The 18,574-nt window shown below is 44.3% G+C and overlaps 1 protein-coding gene across 2 annotated transcripts in view; it reads left to right on the top strand.

Annotated features, from left to right (window-relative positions):
* PLA2G12B (phospholipase A2 group XIIB) overlaps positions 1-15,894 on the top strand; it is a 118,993-nt gene extending 103,099 nt beyond the window's left edge. For both annotated transcript variants that reach the window (XM_069240395.1, XM_069240394.1), the window contains exons 3-4: positions 6,426-6,591; positions 15,045-15,894. In XM_069240395.1, coding sequence (XP_069096496.1) covers positions 6,426-6,591; positions 15,045-15,163 — 285 coding nt within the window. In that variant the 3' untranslated portion in view covers positions 15,164-15,894. The remainder of the gene's footprint in view (positions 1-6,425; positions 6,592-15,044) is intronic.
* Positions 15,895-18,574: the final 2,680 nt, after the last annotated feature.

The following is an 18,574-nucleotide window of genomic DNA, read 5'->3' as shown; positions in this document are numbered from 1 at the left end:
CTAAGTAATAAGAGTAGTCGCTGTCTCTTGGGTGTTGTTCCCGCCAGACATCCACAAGCCCCCAGGAGTCCAACATTTCACAGAGCTTCCTGGCTGTTCTAGTGGACACCGCACCCCGCAGCGGAGGGGTCGATCTGTCCATGTTAATGTCCAGTATTGCATTGAAGTCTCCACCACTAGTAATTCTCCTGCACATTGACGGGTGAGGTGGCTCGATAACTTGGTCAGGAAGGGGACCCGGTCCTGATTGGGAGCATAAATGCAACTCATGACAACTGGAGTACCATGCAGTCTCCCTTCTAACACCACAAATCTGCCCTCTCGGTCTATGTTGGATGAGTCTATTATCAGTGGGACCCCAGCCCTGACCCATATCAATGCTCCCCTCGCATAAGCCGAGTACTCTGTGGCAAACACCTGTCCTCTCCATCTTCGTCTCAGTTTCTCAACCTCCCCTGCTATCAAGTGGGTCTCTTGTAACATTGCCACCTGCGCCCCTCTTCTCTTCAAGTAGGTGAGGACTCTGTGTCTTTTGGCAGGTGTGTTCATCCCCTAACATTCCATGTTATGAGATTATATTCTGCTATCTTAGTAGAGTAATTTGATAATACCGCCCTTGGCCCCCCCCCGGTTACCACTCTTTTCCTACCCATGTTCGGAACCTTTACTACTATTATGTTATGTGTTGCCACCCATATAGCCAAAATAACTGATAACTGTAAAACCCAACTCCCCCACCCCAGGGCGCCTACAAACCTGCAGGTAGCCCAGAAAATCACGCAACAGTGCAACTTGTTCAACATTATAGCTACAGTTCTCGCCATTCTAGCTAGACCAGCGAGGCATTGGTTCGGGGGGCTGTCAAGTCCGGAGGGGCCGCATGTTCCTCTGCTGTGCTGTGTTGCCAGGTCCGTTCGTGTAATGCTTAACCAAGATCATCAGCGGTCTGCGGGGTCACCCTAGGTGCTTGTGTCGAGCAGACCGAGTCCCCAGCCGAAGAAACCATGGTATCATCTGAGTCCTCTCCTGAGCCCCCCGGAGGGGAGGTTCCACCGCCGACTCGGGCCGCAGCCTCCAGAGCCGCTCTCTTGCCTTTTTCCTTTTGTGTTTGTGTTGGCGCTAGCCTCGGTCGACTCCCAGGTCGTCGCGTCTCACGAGCACGGCTATTTCGGCCCGCAGTCGCTCTCTCGCCGATGGGCCTGCCCCCCTGGAGCCCCTGCTTCTCGAGCCATTCCCATGCCTCCACTGGGGTTTGGAAGAAAGTGGTTTTCTCATCCAGTATCACTCTCAGTCTGGCCGGATACAACAATGAATATTGAATCCCTTCGTCTCTGAGGGCCCTTTTGACTGCTAGGAATGAGGCTCACTTGTTTTGTACATCCAGAGTATAGTCCTGGAATAGCGTCACCTCCCCATTTGCTACCCTGAATGGGCCCATCTCTCTGGCCTTCTGTATGAGAATGTCTCTGTCTTTGTAGTGCAGCAATTTGGCAATCACCACTCTGGGTGGCCTACCGGGGGCAAGAGGTCTCGACGGCATTCGGTGTGCTCGTTCCAGCGTATAAAAGGGCGTTAGGCATCCGGGCGCAACCGTTGTGCTAAACCATTTTTCCAGGAAGTCCACCATGTTGGACCCTTCGATTCCCTCAGGAAGGCCCACCACACGCACATTGTTTCTTCTGTTTCTGCCCTCCGCGTCCTCGGCCCTTTGTTCTAGGCGCGTTACTCTAGCCGCCAGGGAGGCCACCCCAGCCGCAAGGTCCTTCTGCTTCGGTTCAACAATTGCCAATGTGGATTCCGTTTCCTTGACCCTGTCCACCAGTTTGTGGTGTTCTGTCCTTAGGAGGCCCACTTTGACTGCTACTTGATTGATGTCATGTTGTAACATAGTCTTTGTATCTTCAATCGCCCCTAGTATTCTGTCTAGGGTTTCCTGGACGCTGGATTGCAGGTGGGGCCGTTCTTCCATTTCTTTGCGCTCTGGTGGGGATGCAGTGTCCACGGTTTTCTTCTTATGACGGGCCCTGGGGGGCATCGGCCGGGCGGGCGGGTAGGACTGCACCCCCAGGCGCAGGCTCGAGCCTCTTCTCAGGCCCACTTCCTTTCGCAGTCTTGTGACTCAGGCTTGATCCCCGGGGCCCAGATCGGCGCCCGGCTGGGCCCGCTAGTGCAGTGCCGGAGAAATCCTCACCCTCCGCACGTTCATTGAATCCCGTCTTCAGCCGCTCCGATAAGAGCCTCTAGGGGGTCGCAGCCTCTGGATCCGCCACTCTTTCTAGGCTGGGCAGTTTCTGTTTCCTCCTTTATTTTCTTTGTTCTTTTTATTTCTGTTTTTTGGGGTTCTGCCCCTCCCTTTCTGTGGCGCTTTTTTCCTATTTTTCTATTTGTCCTTTTTTTTTTTTTTTTTAAATTATTATATATATATATATTTTTTTTCCTGTGTTATAGTTGCTCCCCGCGGGGCGCCCTCTTGCTGGGGCCCCCACAGCTGCTCAACGTTGCCTCCTGCTCCCCACTTTTCCCTGGGGTCCGATCCCAGGGCTCGGTCCACACCGGGCTCCTCCGATCGCATCCGCCGACCCCAGGGCCGTGGGCCGCTCAGTCCCGCCTCCCGGGGAGGCCCGACAGCCCCAGTCCCCCTCACCGGGATCTAAATCGGCAGGGTCGCCCCATCCGCTCGCGCCGGTCAAGCTGCGACCCCGGGCCCACTCGAGGCCCCGGCTCAACGCGGCAAGGAAGGCCGCGAGTCCACCCCGGCGCCGGCGGGCCGATCTCGGGTCCGCGCTCATTCCGGATCACGGACGGCGACCGGAGAGCATCCAGGGTCCGCTCCCAGCGGACGTCTGCGGCTGATGCGTCGTCCGGAGGCGGCACGCTTTTCTGTGTGAATTTTAGCGGCCCCTCCGGAGCTAGGAGATTAGACGTCCGCCATCTCCCAGCAGTAGGCCACGCCCCCAAGTCTGTGAACACTCTTAACTAATAAATTAAAGTGCTTAAGACAAAGGATCGGGGCCTTCTGAGTCTCAGTAAAGGGTGGCCCTTTGTCAATAAATAAAACCTTTAAAGGACAAAATTGAAAGTCAAAACCGTGAAAGTTTTTTCCACTTTAAGAATCATTACAGAAGGCAAAACGGTAGTTAGTCCAATTCAAACTAGCATTATTAATACACCAAATAATGGCAATTAGGATACGTAATAATATATGCTTGCCTCTCCAAAGCAAGTAAGTTCCCAGAACCAAAATATAGCTCAGTAAAGAACTAATATGAATGTACGCAGCTCATGAATCAAGGAAAGTGTAAGTCTAAATCATACAGACAGACTGGTGCAGAGTCTCCCAAGTAAAGAAAGCAAAATAAATCTAAATATAAATCAGCAGAGGAACCAACATGGAGATTGTCTTTGAGAATGTGAGCAAGAAGCCTAAGTGTAACAGACTAGTGAGGAGTGTGCTTTGGAGAAAGCAAGTAGAAAGGGTGGCACATTTCCCAAAAGCGCACACTTTATAGGTTTCAGACAGTGAAAGTCATACTCTCAGCATGGTAAGGTTTTTCAACATTGTGCTGCACTAATAATGTTCCATTCATACACACCAATAGTAAAACAAGAAAATGTGTTGCATCAACTAAGAAACATATAGTAACACCTACTTTCATGTTGAGTTGTATTTAGAAAATTAGGAAAATATTCATTATGCAATGAGTGAAACAATGCACAGTTTAGCTGCCTAGAGCAGCCCTTACCAAAGGCTCGTGAATATGTCGTAATTACAGGAACATTCAGCCCCCAGCTTTGTTGTGGTGAATTTAAATCAATAGATTTTTGGCTCAGCTAATAAAGAACATGACAAAATGGAGTATAACTCACTTATTTTCTGAAAAAGAAATAGACAGAAGAGAACGATGCAAGTAAGAAACTAATTTGTACGACTTTAAAAGCCACGTTTATTTCTGTCACTGTAGAACGAATGTAAATGTAGACTGATTTTGGGCTAGTATCCCATTCTTTCTTGCCTGCCACTAACCCTACACTTATATGGCAAAAGCGCCATATTGGATTGGCTGTCACTGTTATAAGTGCATTTTACAGTACTGACCCTTTGAACCATAATGTGGAATTTAGAATCACAAATGTTTTTTGTGCAACAAAGTAACGCTTAAGTGCACAAAACAAATATGGACATGGATTTTGGATATGGAATAATATTTACTTTATTACACAAAAATGTTGAGATACTTATGATTATAATTAACATAGAACCATTCATCAAAAAACTGTAATACATTCACAATTCGTAAGTTTTGTAAATAATGGTGTTACTGTCACCTAATTTAAGGATACTCAGTTTGTCATCCTCAGAAGGGTGAAAAGCTGAGTTGACTTTGCTAGGATTTAAAACTATGGTCTGCAGTTCATGCCGGAATCCAGCATTGAGTGTGTAACTCACAAAGGCATTTTAATGGCTAAATGGCTAAATTGAGGAGAACCTAATTAGGAGACTTAGAAGTTTTATGAGTGGATGCATTTTCCCTAGATTTTTTACAGGAATGCCAAACCTGGACTCCAGTCTTCATGACGACAATGCTCTTTATGTGGCTGTTTGTTCCTTTGTTTCTAGAGTTACATTAGCCATTTTAGTGCTGAATGCAAAAATGTTTGCTACAGCCAACATGTGTTTTTTTCTCATTAAGTGCCCCCTCACAATATGTGCACTGCCTTGTTCTCTGGCACTTGCATGCACTAGTACTGTGAAACAATATATAGAATTTTAGATGAGTTACAATCAATAACGGGGTGCTTTTCACTCAGGGGTTCTGAATGACATCAAATAGACAACAAGAGTGAAGCTCGAATCGTCCAAGATGTCATGCAGGACCCTGTGGTGTAAAACATCCCCAATATTCACTTTTTACTTGTGTATAAGTTTATGTTATATATTGCCACAAAATTCATCTGCTCTTGGTTTTAACTGCTATGCAGGGACAGCCGAGTAATGTGGAGCCAAACATAACATTGCTTCTCTCCCCATCCCCAGTGGGAAAAAACTGTAATTCATCCACCCAAGAACCACCCTGTGTGACATTTCTCTCCCTCCCCTCCAGACGCTGTGTCCTCTTCTTTCCATCTGATCACAGAGTGAGCGCTCCACTAACAGGCGCTCACAGAGCCCAGTCCGAGCAGTCTTGAATTCCTTTATGACATAGGAACAGTAGGCAAAAACTTTTGTTACACACTTTTTCTATGCCATAGGAGTGAATAACCAGATTTAGAATTAGTGTTATGAAAAGTGCCCCTGTCGTGCAACAGGCATATTCGCCCACTTTCTATGCCCAAGGGCACTTTAGTATTACAGAAGGGGTTACATACACTTGTGCAGACCCTTCTATAATAAGAGATAACGTGGGCACACGTAGCACTGGAGCTATCCTAAAGGGATGATCCTTGAGGGAAACCCTTTGCCACTGTGCCTGTGTCCAATTATGAACACTGGCACAGAGACAGAGAGGCTGCCAGGAGGTGAACAGTCAGTGTGCCCACCTAAGGTGACTCCCCGCAAGAGGAGAAACGGGGTTACATGGAATCACGGGACATCCTTCTGCAGCGGGTACAGTCACTCACTGCACCCTGCTGCAGGGAGATTTCTGTTTCCCTGGAGAGTGAACTATGAAAGACGGAGTGGCTGCCTCAAAGGGACACTTGTCTCTCACTTATATGCTGCCCCCAGGGCAGCTACAAGCTTGTGTGTGCTCTGAAGGGAATCATGTTATTTGTAACATGGGGTACTGTCTCTGTTTGCTGTTAAAGGTGTGACACAGCAAAACAGGCACACTGCACCCTATGTATAATACAGCCCCTGTGTATGCTTTTTATGGGTCTCACTGAGAGCCACAAGTGTGAACAATCATAGATGGGTAATAGTGGATAATGGGAATGTTTTTCACCAAGCGGTACTGAGTGTGACATCTAATAGACAACGAAAGTGAACTGCATGGTGAAAAATATCCCCTTTATTGACTGCTACCCTTCTATAATTCTATTTCATGTGTGACCCACCCAAATAATCTGCACCTGCTTTAAGGTACAATGTAGGCCTGGAAGAATACGTAATATGGCCTCTCCTCCACAACCACAACTCATCTGCCTAGTAAATAGTTCTTTTGTCACACTATTCACTCAATAAACCTGTCCATTAGCTTGAAGATAGTACTATGCAGCTCTCGTGTTTATTGCACCTCCTCAAAGTGCCTATCACTCATGCAGAAACAAAGTGTACTCCATTATCCCTTACAAACTCGGCTGGTAGCCTTTCAATAAATGTATCCTGCAACGAAGTAGGCCATCTCAGCACTCATCAACATCTCTACCAGTCTGACCGTCGAAGTTCTGTTAAGCAAGTCTCTTTCTCTTTTTTCCTTTCTTTTCAGCTTGACATGGGAATTCCTGCCATGACTAAGTGCTGTAACCAGTTGGATATCTGCTACGACACCTGTGGGGCCAACAAATACCGTTGTGATGCCAAGTTCCGTTGGTGTCTCCATTCTATCTGCTCTGATCTCAAAAAAAGCCTGGGCTTTGTGTCCAAAGTGGAAGGTGTGTATAGTGTGAAATATTATATTCATGCTAATACTTTTCAAATAAGAGCGTGTTTAATTGAGTGATTTCATTCACTGGCATCATTTTTTATTAAACATTCCAGAAATGTAGCTCCTTTTGCTATAGAGAAGACAATGTCAGATTTAAATGACACAAAATCAGAAAACGTTTATGCATCTTTGAGATTCCTTTGACACACACTCGCTATGTTTCTACTGCAAAAGACTGGCGTCAGAGTCCCTGCCCAGTGCTTTACACGAGTATGGTGTATTCCTTACCAACAGAGTGCTAGGTTCTGTGAGGTGTTGGGTCCCTTCAAAGTGGTACTCCTGTTAAAGTAGAAGGCTACTATCCCGTCACCAGACCACAGCACCGCTAGGGGCTGGCGCAGCTGATTACAGTAATACGGTCTAGATTTTTTTATCTGAATCCGAGCGGGCAGACTGCTTGCTAGCTGCCCCTCATAAGTACGATTTTCTGTCATTACATCAGCCCCATCATTTCCACTGACGGGGTTGGTGGATCTCTGTATCACATGCAATATCGCACTCAGGGGGCGTTGTGAACCCTCCACTTCCGTAGCTACAGCAGTGGTGGGCTTTTCCTGTGTGCAACATGGCAGACAAAAACTCATGAATAATGCTTTAAGGGAGTACTAGTAGCAGTGTAGAGGATGAGAAAGATGAGGAAAAATGATGGAGATGATAAAATAGGAGAGCAAGCGGGTAGTGAGGAAGAAAGACAAAATGGGTAGATAGAAAGGGAAAGAATAAATGAAGGTTGAAGGCAGGATACACCAAAGAAAGAAATAGTGATAAGAAGGAAGAATGGATGCAAGTTGGAAGGAGAGATTTATAGGTGGTAGAACGGTTGAAAGGATGAATGTATGATAGAGTAAATGGAAAGGTGAGAATGTGAATGAATGGATGGGCAAAGTAATCAATTGATGGTTAGACTATTTATTGATGGATGGCTAAGTCAAAAGATGAATGGGTGGGTTGATGCATGCATAGATGATGGATGCATGAATGGATGGTTGGATGGAATGGCCAATGGATTTATGGAAGGGTGAATGATTGAATGATGAATTAAATAATGAAGGAATGACAGACTATAAAGGTAAAATGGTGGATATCACTTTGTGAATGAAAGGGTGAAGATATGACAGGATTGATGATTTGATAGAAGAGACTAGGGAGTTCTTCTAGGGAGGATAAGGTTCACATGCTTTGGTTGCATGGTGCCATCAGCACTATGGTTGAAAGTGGGGGATATTTTAATTTTATGGCTACTTCCTTGATCTCACATGTCAAAAATATTACATCCACTACATCTACTACTATATTGTCAAAGTAAGCAGAAATGCAGTTGAGAATAGTAAGTATATACTTATCATGAGGACGGTAGGTGAGGTAAATGGTGTGATTTATTTTTACCTCAATGTAGTCACATAAACCCTCCCTGACTGTATGGGGTATGTGCTTCATTGTGTACTGTTTCATCTGAATCACCCATCCTGAATGTCCTTTTGTAGCAGTGGACTGAAACTGAACTATGCCTTGCAGGTCACTGTGACCTAGACAGACAACATTACTTGGAAAATAACTGTGGCCTGAAAGTGTATCCATGGGGCATATCCTTTTCAGAAAGACTTGTGCTCCCTTGCATCCTGTTCGTTGTGCTGTACAGTGCTTTGAAAAAGAATAAGTGCCAAGACCAAAGTTTTCCTTAGAAGCTTGCAGTCCACATTAGAGAAGGTTGAGGTGTTGAATACAAGGCTGCATAATTGAGTCCACCTCATGCCTTTTTATTACACCACTAGACACTTTGGGCCTGATTTATACTTTTTTAGTGCCGCATTTGCAGCATTTTTTTATGCAAAAGCGGTGCAAACTTACAAAAAATAATTGAATTTTGTAAGTTTGTGCCACTTTAGCGTCAAGAAATTACGCAAATGCGGCGCTAAAAAAGTATAAATCAGGCCCTTTGTGCCTCTTTATCTCTCTCATGCTTGTTCTTGACATCCCTGATTTCTCCCTTTGTCACTGTTTTTCCATCTTCCTCTTCCTTCTTTCTGTTTTTTTCTCTCCTCTCTTACTATAAATCAAAGTCTGTTTTGGAAAAATAAGTGCTGATCGTCAAAAATAAGAGCCAGTGACCACAGCTGGACAGGCCTTTTATTACACTGGGAATTTCTTCAATGGACTAGAGTTCTTTGAGGCCAGGCTTGAAACTCTAGGGCTGCTCCTGGTGCCTGTTTCACTTTCCTCAGCTCTCAAAGATTAATTGTGAAAGGTGAAGGTAGACGGAAAGTGATTACAGAGGGAGAAGAGAAAGAGCAGTGAAGGTGAGCAGGGGAATAACGCACACCCCTGTGTAGGTGGGGCCTGAACATTTGTGGTGCCTTCAAACATTCAAGGGGCTCCATTCAGCCCAAGGCCAATGAATATTTGTGAGATATGGGAGACTTAGGGGCAGGAGTGTTTTTGTGAAGGAAGAGAAACCTTACTGCGCAAAAAAAGTCCTGTGAGGCGAGGTGCACTGCAGGAAGAGGAAAAAAACAAGGGGAAATAATTATATTTCATTTAAATTGATGGAGCATTTTGAACCATTCCCATGTCTATCAGTAATAGTAAATCTGGGAATCCACCAAAATCCGTGGGATGTGTGAGAACACCCACACTCATGGAATACTTCGCTGCCACAAAGTAACGCAAGGCAGTGATTTGCGCTGCCTTGCAGTACTCCAGATTTATCAAGCCATGAAGGACCATGCACGGTGATCTTGCATGGTTTGATAAATCTCACTTAGGTTTTGCGTCCCCTTTGCAACCACTTTTGTGGCCTAAGGGGGTACAAAACCTTGAGAAATATGAGCATCAAGTGCCTTGGGGTGAGAAGGATAGAAATGCCAAGCCAGTTTAGGTTATGAGCTGCAAGCTGCAACTGGATCTGGAACACCCTTGTGTGATGTCCACAAAGCCACTGTGCTTCATTCTGTGACCTGAGTAAGAATGTATTTGCCTCTGATGATCGTGAGAAGCCCAGGTCCCTGAGACTTTAATTGCTGCATATCTACCAGCTTCCAATAATTTTGTGAGACCAGTTTGTCAACACCCTGCATTGTGAGATGGCTGTGGATCTGCACTAAGCATTGCCATTCTTCTTCAACCTTCTGATTTTCTGCTGGCTATATTCCGGCCTTCATTTACTGCTTTTTTTCAAGCGAAGGTTGACCGTGCTTGAGGCCAGAGTCCCTCCACTTGCTGTGTAATGTCCCTAATGATCTTATCGAGGAGCAATGAAAAGACGCGGGGTATCAATTTGTGCATAAATCGAACAGTTACCAGTAGCCACTATACTTCACTATGTGGTGAGTATTACCCCCAATGATCTACTGCTTGTCCATGCGCGTTCAGTTACAGAACAACTTACGACGTGAAATCCGCTTTGTTGATAGACAGTAAAGGCCATGCTCCCCTTTTTAAACCATCAACAGGCAGGTATAATTCCCGATGAAAGATTTCTCAAGTGTCATGGTGGATTTGCAAAGCAAGATTAAGAATAATTATTGTGACAACTACTAACCACGACTTACTTGGCTATAATTAGCCCAAGGGATACTTACAGTTTACATGGATGTGCTACCTTCTCACCACTAGGAATTCTCTATAAAGTTGACATCCAGACTATTTTTAAACAATGAAGATTAGTACTTTCTTGCAGTAGTATTCTTCCGCTTGTATCCTTTGTTCTGAAAAAAACCTCAACAGAAACAGACTTAGTTGTACAGGGACCAACCAATTCCACGGAATTCAAATGATAATTCACAAATGGTCACCACCTGCCAGTTGTCTCCAGATTTTGCGGAGCACTTCCTACACAAGAGTTGGCAAGGCTTGAGAGGTTATCTATCAATTGTGAATCCAAAATTCGAGGGATTTTGGGCAGTGTTAACCACTCAAAAGAGAAACTGCTATTTCTGACCTTTATGAATATCACTGTACTTTGTGCCAGTAGTTTCATTTGTGTTGTATTTCCCTGTCCCTCCTTGACTATCCTCAAAAGGCGAAGCGAATTGATGATCTTCGTGTGTACAGTGTATAGATATGTTTGAACACAATACGCACATGTAAAATGTATGTGGCCACTTTCATCAAATTTCACATACTATACACACGGGTAGATAATGACATATAAGTCATTCTTGTGTCTGTGAAAAGGTTTTGTGACTCTGCTCAGTGTTCTTTCACCAAGAACCAGAGAAAAACACAAAGGAGGTATTTACTTAAGATTGTGTGAACTTACACGACATTGCACAGTTTTGCAGTGTGCAAGGCGATTATGATGGTAAATGTCGACACAGCGCTTTGTATTGCCTTGTGCCATACGAGAGATCACGCAAAGCATTAATAAATAACCCCACAAGTATTTGAGATTACAGAATGGATTAGATTATTAAGGTTTTGGGTGAATGACCCTTGTATAACCATGCCAATTTGACATTCATCAGAAATGTGTACACCTACGAACACATAACTTTTTGTATATACTATATAAATAAACATTATTGTACATTATTAGATTTTCATTGACACCAAATTAATAAAAGTCCATGATATTGATTACGTGTGTAAAGCAATAAGCAAGGTTGTTTTTAATGCAGCACCATCTGATTAAAAAACGCAACTCATTGTAAAATAGTGCTATTTAGGAAAGTGCCATCTTTCTAGCATAGTTACCCGCACTTTTTGTCTGCTGTCAATGTGTTTAGACTGTAGTTCACTGGGATCCTGCTAACCAGGTCCGAAGTGACTGTGCTCTCACTCCTGAACTTGGTTGCTTGTAACCTTTTTACACCCACAATTGGCATATCGGGCCCCCCGTGTAAGTCCCTAGTATATGATACATAGATACCCAGGGCATTGGTACACCAGTGGTCCCCCATGGACTGCAGCATGTATTGTGCTACCCATGGGAGCCCATGCAAATTGTCTCTGTAGGCCTGCTATTGCAGCCTGCATGATAGGGTGCATGCACCCTTTCACCACCATACCTGGTCACTGCACTTAGACATTATAAGTCACCCCTCTGGTAGGGCCTCAAGACCAAGGGCAGGGTGCCTGTCTCTAAGTGTCAGGGTACCCCTGCATGAGCAGGGTGCCCCTATAGACTCCAGGCCAATTCTTGGACTCTGTAAGTGTGGGGAAGCCATCTTAAGGTATGTAGTGGACACAGGTCAACAACACAAGTGGTATAGCTACATAATGGCTCCTCCGAACATAGGCATGTTTGGTATCAAACATGTTGGAATCATGCAACTACACAGAATCCAGTGTTAGTTTCATGATACCATGTACTCTGGGGGGTCTTTAGAGAATCTCCTGGTTCTGCCTGTGCAGGCTTATGGGCTCTAGCTGCCAGCCCACCCTGCTGCTGACCCCAGACATTGTTCAGCTCTCCTGCTGGTGAGCCAGGCTCTGGCCGGAGAAGCACAACAAATAATTTCTTGCTATGGAGAGGTGTGATCACTTCTCCCTGTGTATTAGGTGTCTAAGGGCTGGGGTGGGGTGGCCTCTGAGCACCACCAGACTGCTTTGAAGGACATATTTGTTGCCCTCCTTGCATAATCCGGTTTCCACCAGTTCAGGGACTCCCAGTCCCCACTCTGGTGTGAAGCTACACAAAGGACAGGGGAGTGACCACCCCTCTGTCCAGCTCCTCCCCTAGGGTGGTGCACAGAGATCTGCCAGGAGGCCACATGATTCTGCCATCTTGGAAATAAGGTGTGCAGTGGACCCTAGGAGTATCGGATAAGTTAGGCCACGTTGATGATGTCCCTGACTCCCTCTAATGGTTGGGTCACTTCAGAGAGTGACCAACCCCTTTTTGGGTTACTCAAGGGCTCCCTTGCAGGTGGGTTCTCAGATTCGTCAAGCAAGACTCTCCAAGGACACTTTCTGTAAGACATATTATGCTCCTGGCCACTAGAACCACTGCTGGTCTGCTTTGGAACTGAAACACGTCTGCTTCTGGTGGGGAGGCTTTCACGGCAACATTGTTTCACAGGATCCTGCAAGAATTCTGCAACATCCAAGGCTGTGCATCCTCCAGAGTCACAATGACTCTGCTTGCACCTGGAATCATGAAGGAAATTCCCTTGGAGTGAAGGAGTCACTCACCAGCATCCACAGGCACCTCGAGAAAACGTGGACCTGCTGTCCATATGAAGATCCTGCTTCAGGGGTGGTGAGTCTTTGGTCTCCTCTGGATCCTGGATGTCTTCTAACCAACTTGGGAGACTGTGCCCCTCTGCTCCTGCCACTGGACTGGAACCCTAGTGCACCATGACTGTTGCACTTGCCAAGACATGTTGCCTTGTCCTCTAGGAGATCTAAAGATGCCAAGAAGCCTCGACCTCCAGCACTGTGCAACTCAAATATTAGCCCCTGTCCTGCAAGTCTTACGACGGGGGACTTCTGTTTTGTCATACTGGTCAGGCCTCCTTGTAACTCCCTGTGTCTTTCACCTGTGGATCACTTGTGGGGGCTCCATTGGCTTCCACTGGCCTTTCTACGTGCTGAGGGCCAGCCCTGACTCACCCTCAGCGGTAAGCGGTAGAGTTTGCTGGACCTTGCTGGTCCCCAAAACTTTACAAAATCTACTGCAGCTCTTGTTTGCATTTGCCAGTGCTTGTTGGTGACCTGGCTGGTCACTGACCCTCCTGCAATCCGGCGACTGTTGAGGGACAGCTTGTAGGTGACTCCTGGGATCTTATGCAGCTTCTGGACCCTGCAGCTGGACTTCTTCTTCTACCAACTTGTAGGAACTTCACCTTCAGGAAGGTGGGCATTGCGAACTGCACCGCCTGGCCACCTGCAAGGGTGCTGGAATCTGTCCCCTTCCTTTGCAGGTCCTCCCCATCTGAAATCCATCTCTGGGTTCCACTGGCCTGGTACAGGGGTTGTGCCATCTGGGTCCCTGGTGTAGGTATTCCTTCCTTGTGGGTTTCCTGGGGTAGGGGTGCTCTCCAACCTTTCTCCTGTATGATGGTTTCCTCAGGGTCCACTGGGAAGGGTCCTGAATTCCACAAACTCCAACCACTATTCTCTGTGGGAGCCTATGGGACAACTGGGTGGGTAACTACCTTGCACCTGGTTGCTGGGGACACTAACTGTTCATACCTCTGGTGTTTCTATCCGCCCCTAGCCTCTAACTAACTGCTACACTTACCTGGGTAGGGGTCACTATTTCACAATACTCTTTTTTTAGTATATGGTTTGGCCCTCCCATTGGGCCCTGTGTATGTTTATGCTATTTCTGATGGTTATTTTGTGTACATACTGTGTGTATATATCTCAAAAGGGAGAGATACCATACCAATGCTAGTTTAGTAGCAGTGCTGTAATAAAGGATCCTTTATTTTTGCAACAGTTGTGTGGTTCTTCCTGGTGAGTGAGTTACTGTCTGACTACTGTGGTATTGCACATGCTTTACATTCCTCCTGGATAAGCTTCAGCTTCTTCCTCAGCTACCCCTAGAGAGTGTTTGCTATGTGGACACCTATTCACTATCACTAAGGGTTGCCTGGACTCAGTTTAGGGTGCCATATCATAGTGTATACCATAAACTGAGCCAGTCTCCTACATGCTATTTTCCAGAATTTGAGTTTATAAACTCCAGAATCACTTGTGAATTTGGGCCCTACTGAAGCATTCCTATACTGCCTGGTCTCCACTTGATGAGATCTGGCATACGCACATCTTTGGGGGGGCTACAGGATAGGTCTGATGGAGACCTCACAGTAGGGTCTGTGGCCATTGGGTTGCACAATGCACTCCTCGACTCAATCAATTAGGTCATATCTCCTTTGAAGGCTGAATAGCAGTGTGGAAGGCGTTTCTATTTTTACAATATAAGTCCTTTCATTTACTAGAAGGTAACTTTATTGCAATCATGTATCTGGGTGATATGTGTCCCAAAGTAAAAAAAACGTGATCCATGTAGCATCACATAGAAAAATACTACCACTTACAGAAAATATGGATAGTTGTAGCATGAGTGGAAAGACAATGGTAAATAAATGAGTTTATAATAGAAGTCCGGATGTGAGAAAGACATATCTTTGCAAAACAATTGTATTGGACTGGTTGTATTAAAGTGGAAAGCGGCGAATGGTGAGAGGTCAGTTAGGACTGGATTCATACTAATAGCCCAAGGGTTCCACAAGGAGCTGGATTGGGACCCAAATGGTGAGCGTATATACGAGTTTTAGCGTATTTAGGATGGTGTCCCCTTATTGCTGGATTGTATACTTTTGTTTGTGGACGCTTACTCCTAAGTCATGCTGAGAATGCAGCTGTAGACTAGACATGAACAGCTAATAGGGAGGTCTATCAAACAGTGTCAAGAATGTAACTATAAAAAGGATGTTTTTCTCGCCCTTGCAGCCTGCGAGTCTGTTGCAGACACAGTATTCAACACTGTCTGGACTCTGGGCTGCCGGCCTTTCATGAACAGCCAGAGATCATCCTGCATTTGTAACGAGGAAGAGCGGGAAGAGCTCTGAGGAAATCAAGGGCACACAAGGCCGCTTCAGTCTACCGTTCAGCCTCGCTACCAATGAACTGTTTCTCATCCGTCTACTTTTCGCCAAAGACTCTTTGTAGGTTGGCTGCATCTTCACAAAGTTTCAATGCTTCTCCTGGAGATTTGCCGTATGAAAAGCACCCCGCTAATCTACCAATTTGAATGCGTTGTTGGCACCCATAACTGCTACATTAACAAATGTTGTAAGGGTATTTAATTAATTCTAAAAAATGTAACAGGTGACGTTTTGTGACGCGGATGAGGTTTACATGTATGTTTGTAAAGATGGTTCCACTCTGTTCTATAAAATGTTATGAACCTTCAATAGCTTTCGATTCAGATTACATTAGAAACCCTTTCTTAGAACCAACCGACATTGTGGTCTTGCTGCATGGTGTGGTTTGAGCTCTCTAATACCACTTCAGTGGCACATCCCTCACCTTACACATGCTGCTAGAGGAATAAAACACTAGACTCTCTTGTAATGTGAGTTGTTGCTTTCTCGTTAATTGTTAATGCCATTACTAAGTTACCTGTTTACACTGTTTGCTATTGTTGGGTTATGCACGAGCCTTCCATCACGGGATGGGTCCACCTTAGAATGTGTTTATTCCAGGGCTTGGCAGTGGGACTCTGACCAGTGTTTCCGCTGGTCACTGCCTCTGCTGCTGGGGACAATTCTTGAAGATTAAAGCTTCCTTCTTACCTGACTGTGTCTTCTCGTCATCGCCACACTCTGCTACATACCACAATACTCTATGATAGTCAAGCAACAATTTACTGACACCGTCCCACCAATTGGATGGAACCATTCTGACTACAGTGTGCTTCAAACCCATAAATATGGTAACTCAAATAAATGCAACCTAACTTAAGACAACTCAAGACCACATTATACTACATAAGACATATGTGGAATACATCTAAACCAATACAAAGCCCATGTTGGTTTCCCACTAGATCTCATTGTGCACTTGCATTCAAAAGATAGAACTATCAACATTGCAGCAGCAGTTGTTTTAATTCACTGTTCCTGGTGTTAAAATATATGCTTGTTTTGGATTGGAATGTTGTTCTGTTGAAGTGGGCTGACTTAATTAAATCAACTTTATATACTGAAATAGATGGGTAGCTTTACCAAAGAGCATGAGACCAGGACATCTTTCTGAAGAGAAATATGCCTGGTTCTTAAATATAGGCAATCATATAGTGTGTAAGGATTATATATATATATAAATAGTTTTTATTCAGAATATGAGTGTATATATCACATTGATAACAACAAAAACAAATGAACCACTCGTTATCAATGATAATTGCAACAGTTAAATGGCTAACACAATATAAGTTGACGAGTGCTGGATATCCATGTTAGTAATGCTGCAAGCTTATTTTTCAGATGTCTCCTATATTTAAGTGAGCTAAAATGGCAGTAATACTGAGAGAAATGCATAAATTAAAAACACTGGATTGTATGCTCTGTTGCATGATTTCCTATTCTTACAAGACAGCGACCAATGACCATCTTAGTGATCTTACAATGCAATGAAAAACTAATGACTACGCCAAGCAAGCAAGTTCCAACTCCTTCAAGAAACTCAGAGTTAACTTCAATGTTTTACTGGGACTGCCACAACGTCATTGGGCACATATCTCACATGTACACCTGGCCAAAAAGGCGGTGCTTGTCATTATTTAAAGGGGAGATGAGTGCACAATGTCTGAGGCAGTGTTCTACTTTATGACTGTCCTTTTTGTAGCCTTTCGTTTCTGACAACATTGATGGCACTTCAGGATACCATGTATCAGTGCACATTTGCACACAAGGCTGTATTGATAAGGTTTGTCAGTAACTGTTTTATTATTTATGGTCAGTTATAATTTGTTCATACTCCTGTTTGGTAAAGATACCTTGTTCAGCCTATGGTATCGGAATCTTGCTGTATGATTGTGTGTTCTTTGTGGTGGAAGTTGGATACTGGCTAGCTGGCAATAGGCGAACTGCCAACAAGGGAACCATTCAAAGGCACATAACAAGCAAACTTAAGGTCTGTTTTAGATGTCTTTTTGTGGCATCATGCATTAATCAATAATTAGGTTGCGGAAAAAGGTTGTGGAAGAATCAGACAAGTACACTAGATGAATGGATATGCCAGACACTATCAAGAACAAAATCAGAGATGTGGTAAAGAAGGTCCTAGTTTTTAAGGAAGGTACAGTCGAAAACGATCATTGACAATCCAGTAGTAGAGAGGATGCAATGTCAGGAAAAAGCCCTTTCAAAGAGTGCTACATATGTGGCAATAATGTAGTGTTATTTGTTCTGCATAAGTCTAGATTCACTGCTAATAGAGATCGTTGGACATGTAGGAAGAGAGATCATCATGTTAGAAATGTGTAGGTAGGTAAATAAAGGAACAATGCGAAGTGTGACAGACAAAAATGGGGAAAAAGGAGTAGAGAGCGTAATGTGCAGGTGATGGAAAAGAGACCCAAGAAAGGAAACAAAAGCCAAAAGATAAGATTGAGATCAATGCAAAAGAAAAATTCCTTGATAGTCGACTTCACATCATTGTATAGCATCATTGCTAAAGAAATGATTTAATGTTTGTTTCTGGAAAAATACTATAGCTTATGCAGATATAGCAAGGAGGGCATGCATGGGGATAGACAGATATTTTAGACAAAGTGTGGGTGGCAGTTGCGTTCAGCTTATGTACGAACCTCAGGAAACTGAATATGACAAGGAGTAGACAACTAGTTTTGAGGTGGCTTCATCAATATGAACTCAATATATTATTTTTTAAAGCTGGGTTCCTGATCATGTTATATTAGTGGAGGACAGTAGTTTGGAGGAACAGTTAAAAGATGCTAAAAAGGTGTTTAAAATTAAAGCGGGCCACTAAAAAGATATGTACAGAAATTAGTGATGAAAGAAATCCCCAAATTTAACATTTTGTAAAATTCCTGAAATTTTCCAGATTTTGGAATTATGCAATTTCACTTAATGTTTGTTCACTGAGGTTGGACTTCATGTGAAAAAGTCTTGTAAGATACCCAGTGAAGACTGGTTCACACAGAACATTTCTTGATGATAGCTATTTTCAGCTCAAACTAGTTTCCTGCTAGTATGTTACAAACCATTTTTTAGGCAAGGTGTGCACTCACTTAAACAACAGTCATGCGATGTACTGTCAAACCCCATTTCACGCTTAAAAAATGACATAATTTTGCACACTCCTAGAAGGAAGAGCCACTCGTGGCGGGCACAATTTGAGGAAAATGCAGGCATTGGTCATAAAAGAGGTAAAGAACATGTTATGGGAAATTGTCCAAGATGACATAATTGAAGAGGTGCAAGCCTTCTATCTTGATGTTCTCTGTTGATGTC

This window comes from Pleurodeles waltl, chromosome 6 (assembly GCF_031143425.1).
Source record: "Pleurodeles waltl isolate 20211129_DDA chromosome 6, aPleWal1.hap1.20221129, whole genome shotgun sequence".
In the NCBI taxonomy this organism is placed as follows: Eukaryota; Metazoa; Chordata; class Amphibia; order Caudata; family Salamandridae; genus Pleurodeles; species Pleurodeles waltl.
The sequence above is the reverse complement of the archived record's forward strand: the minus strand, read 5'-3'. Positions and strand labels throughout refer to the sequence as shown.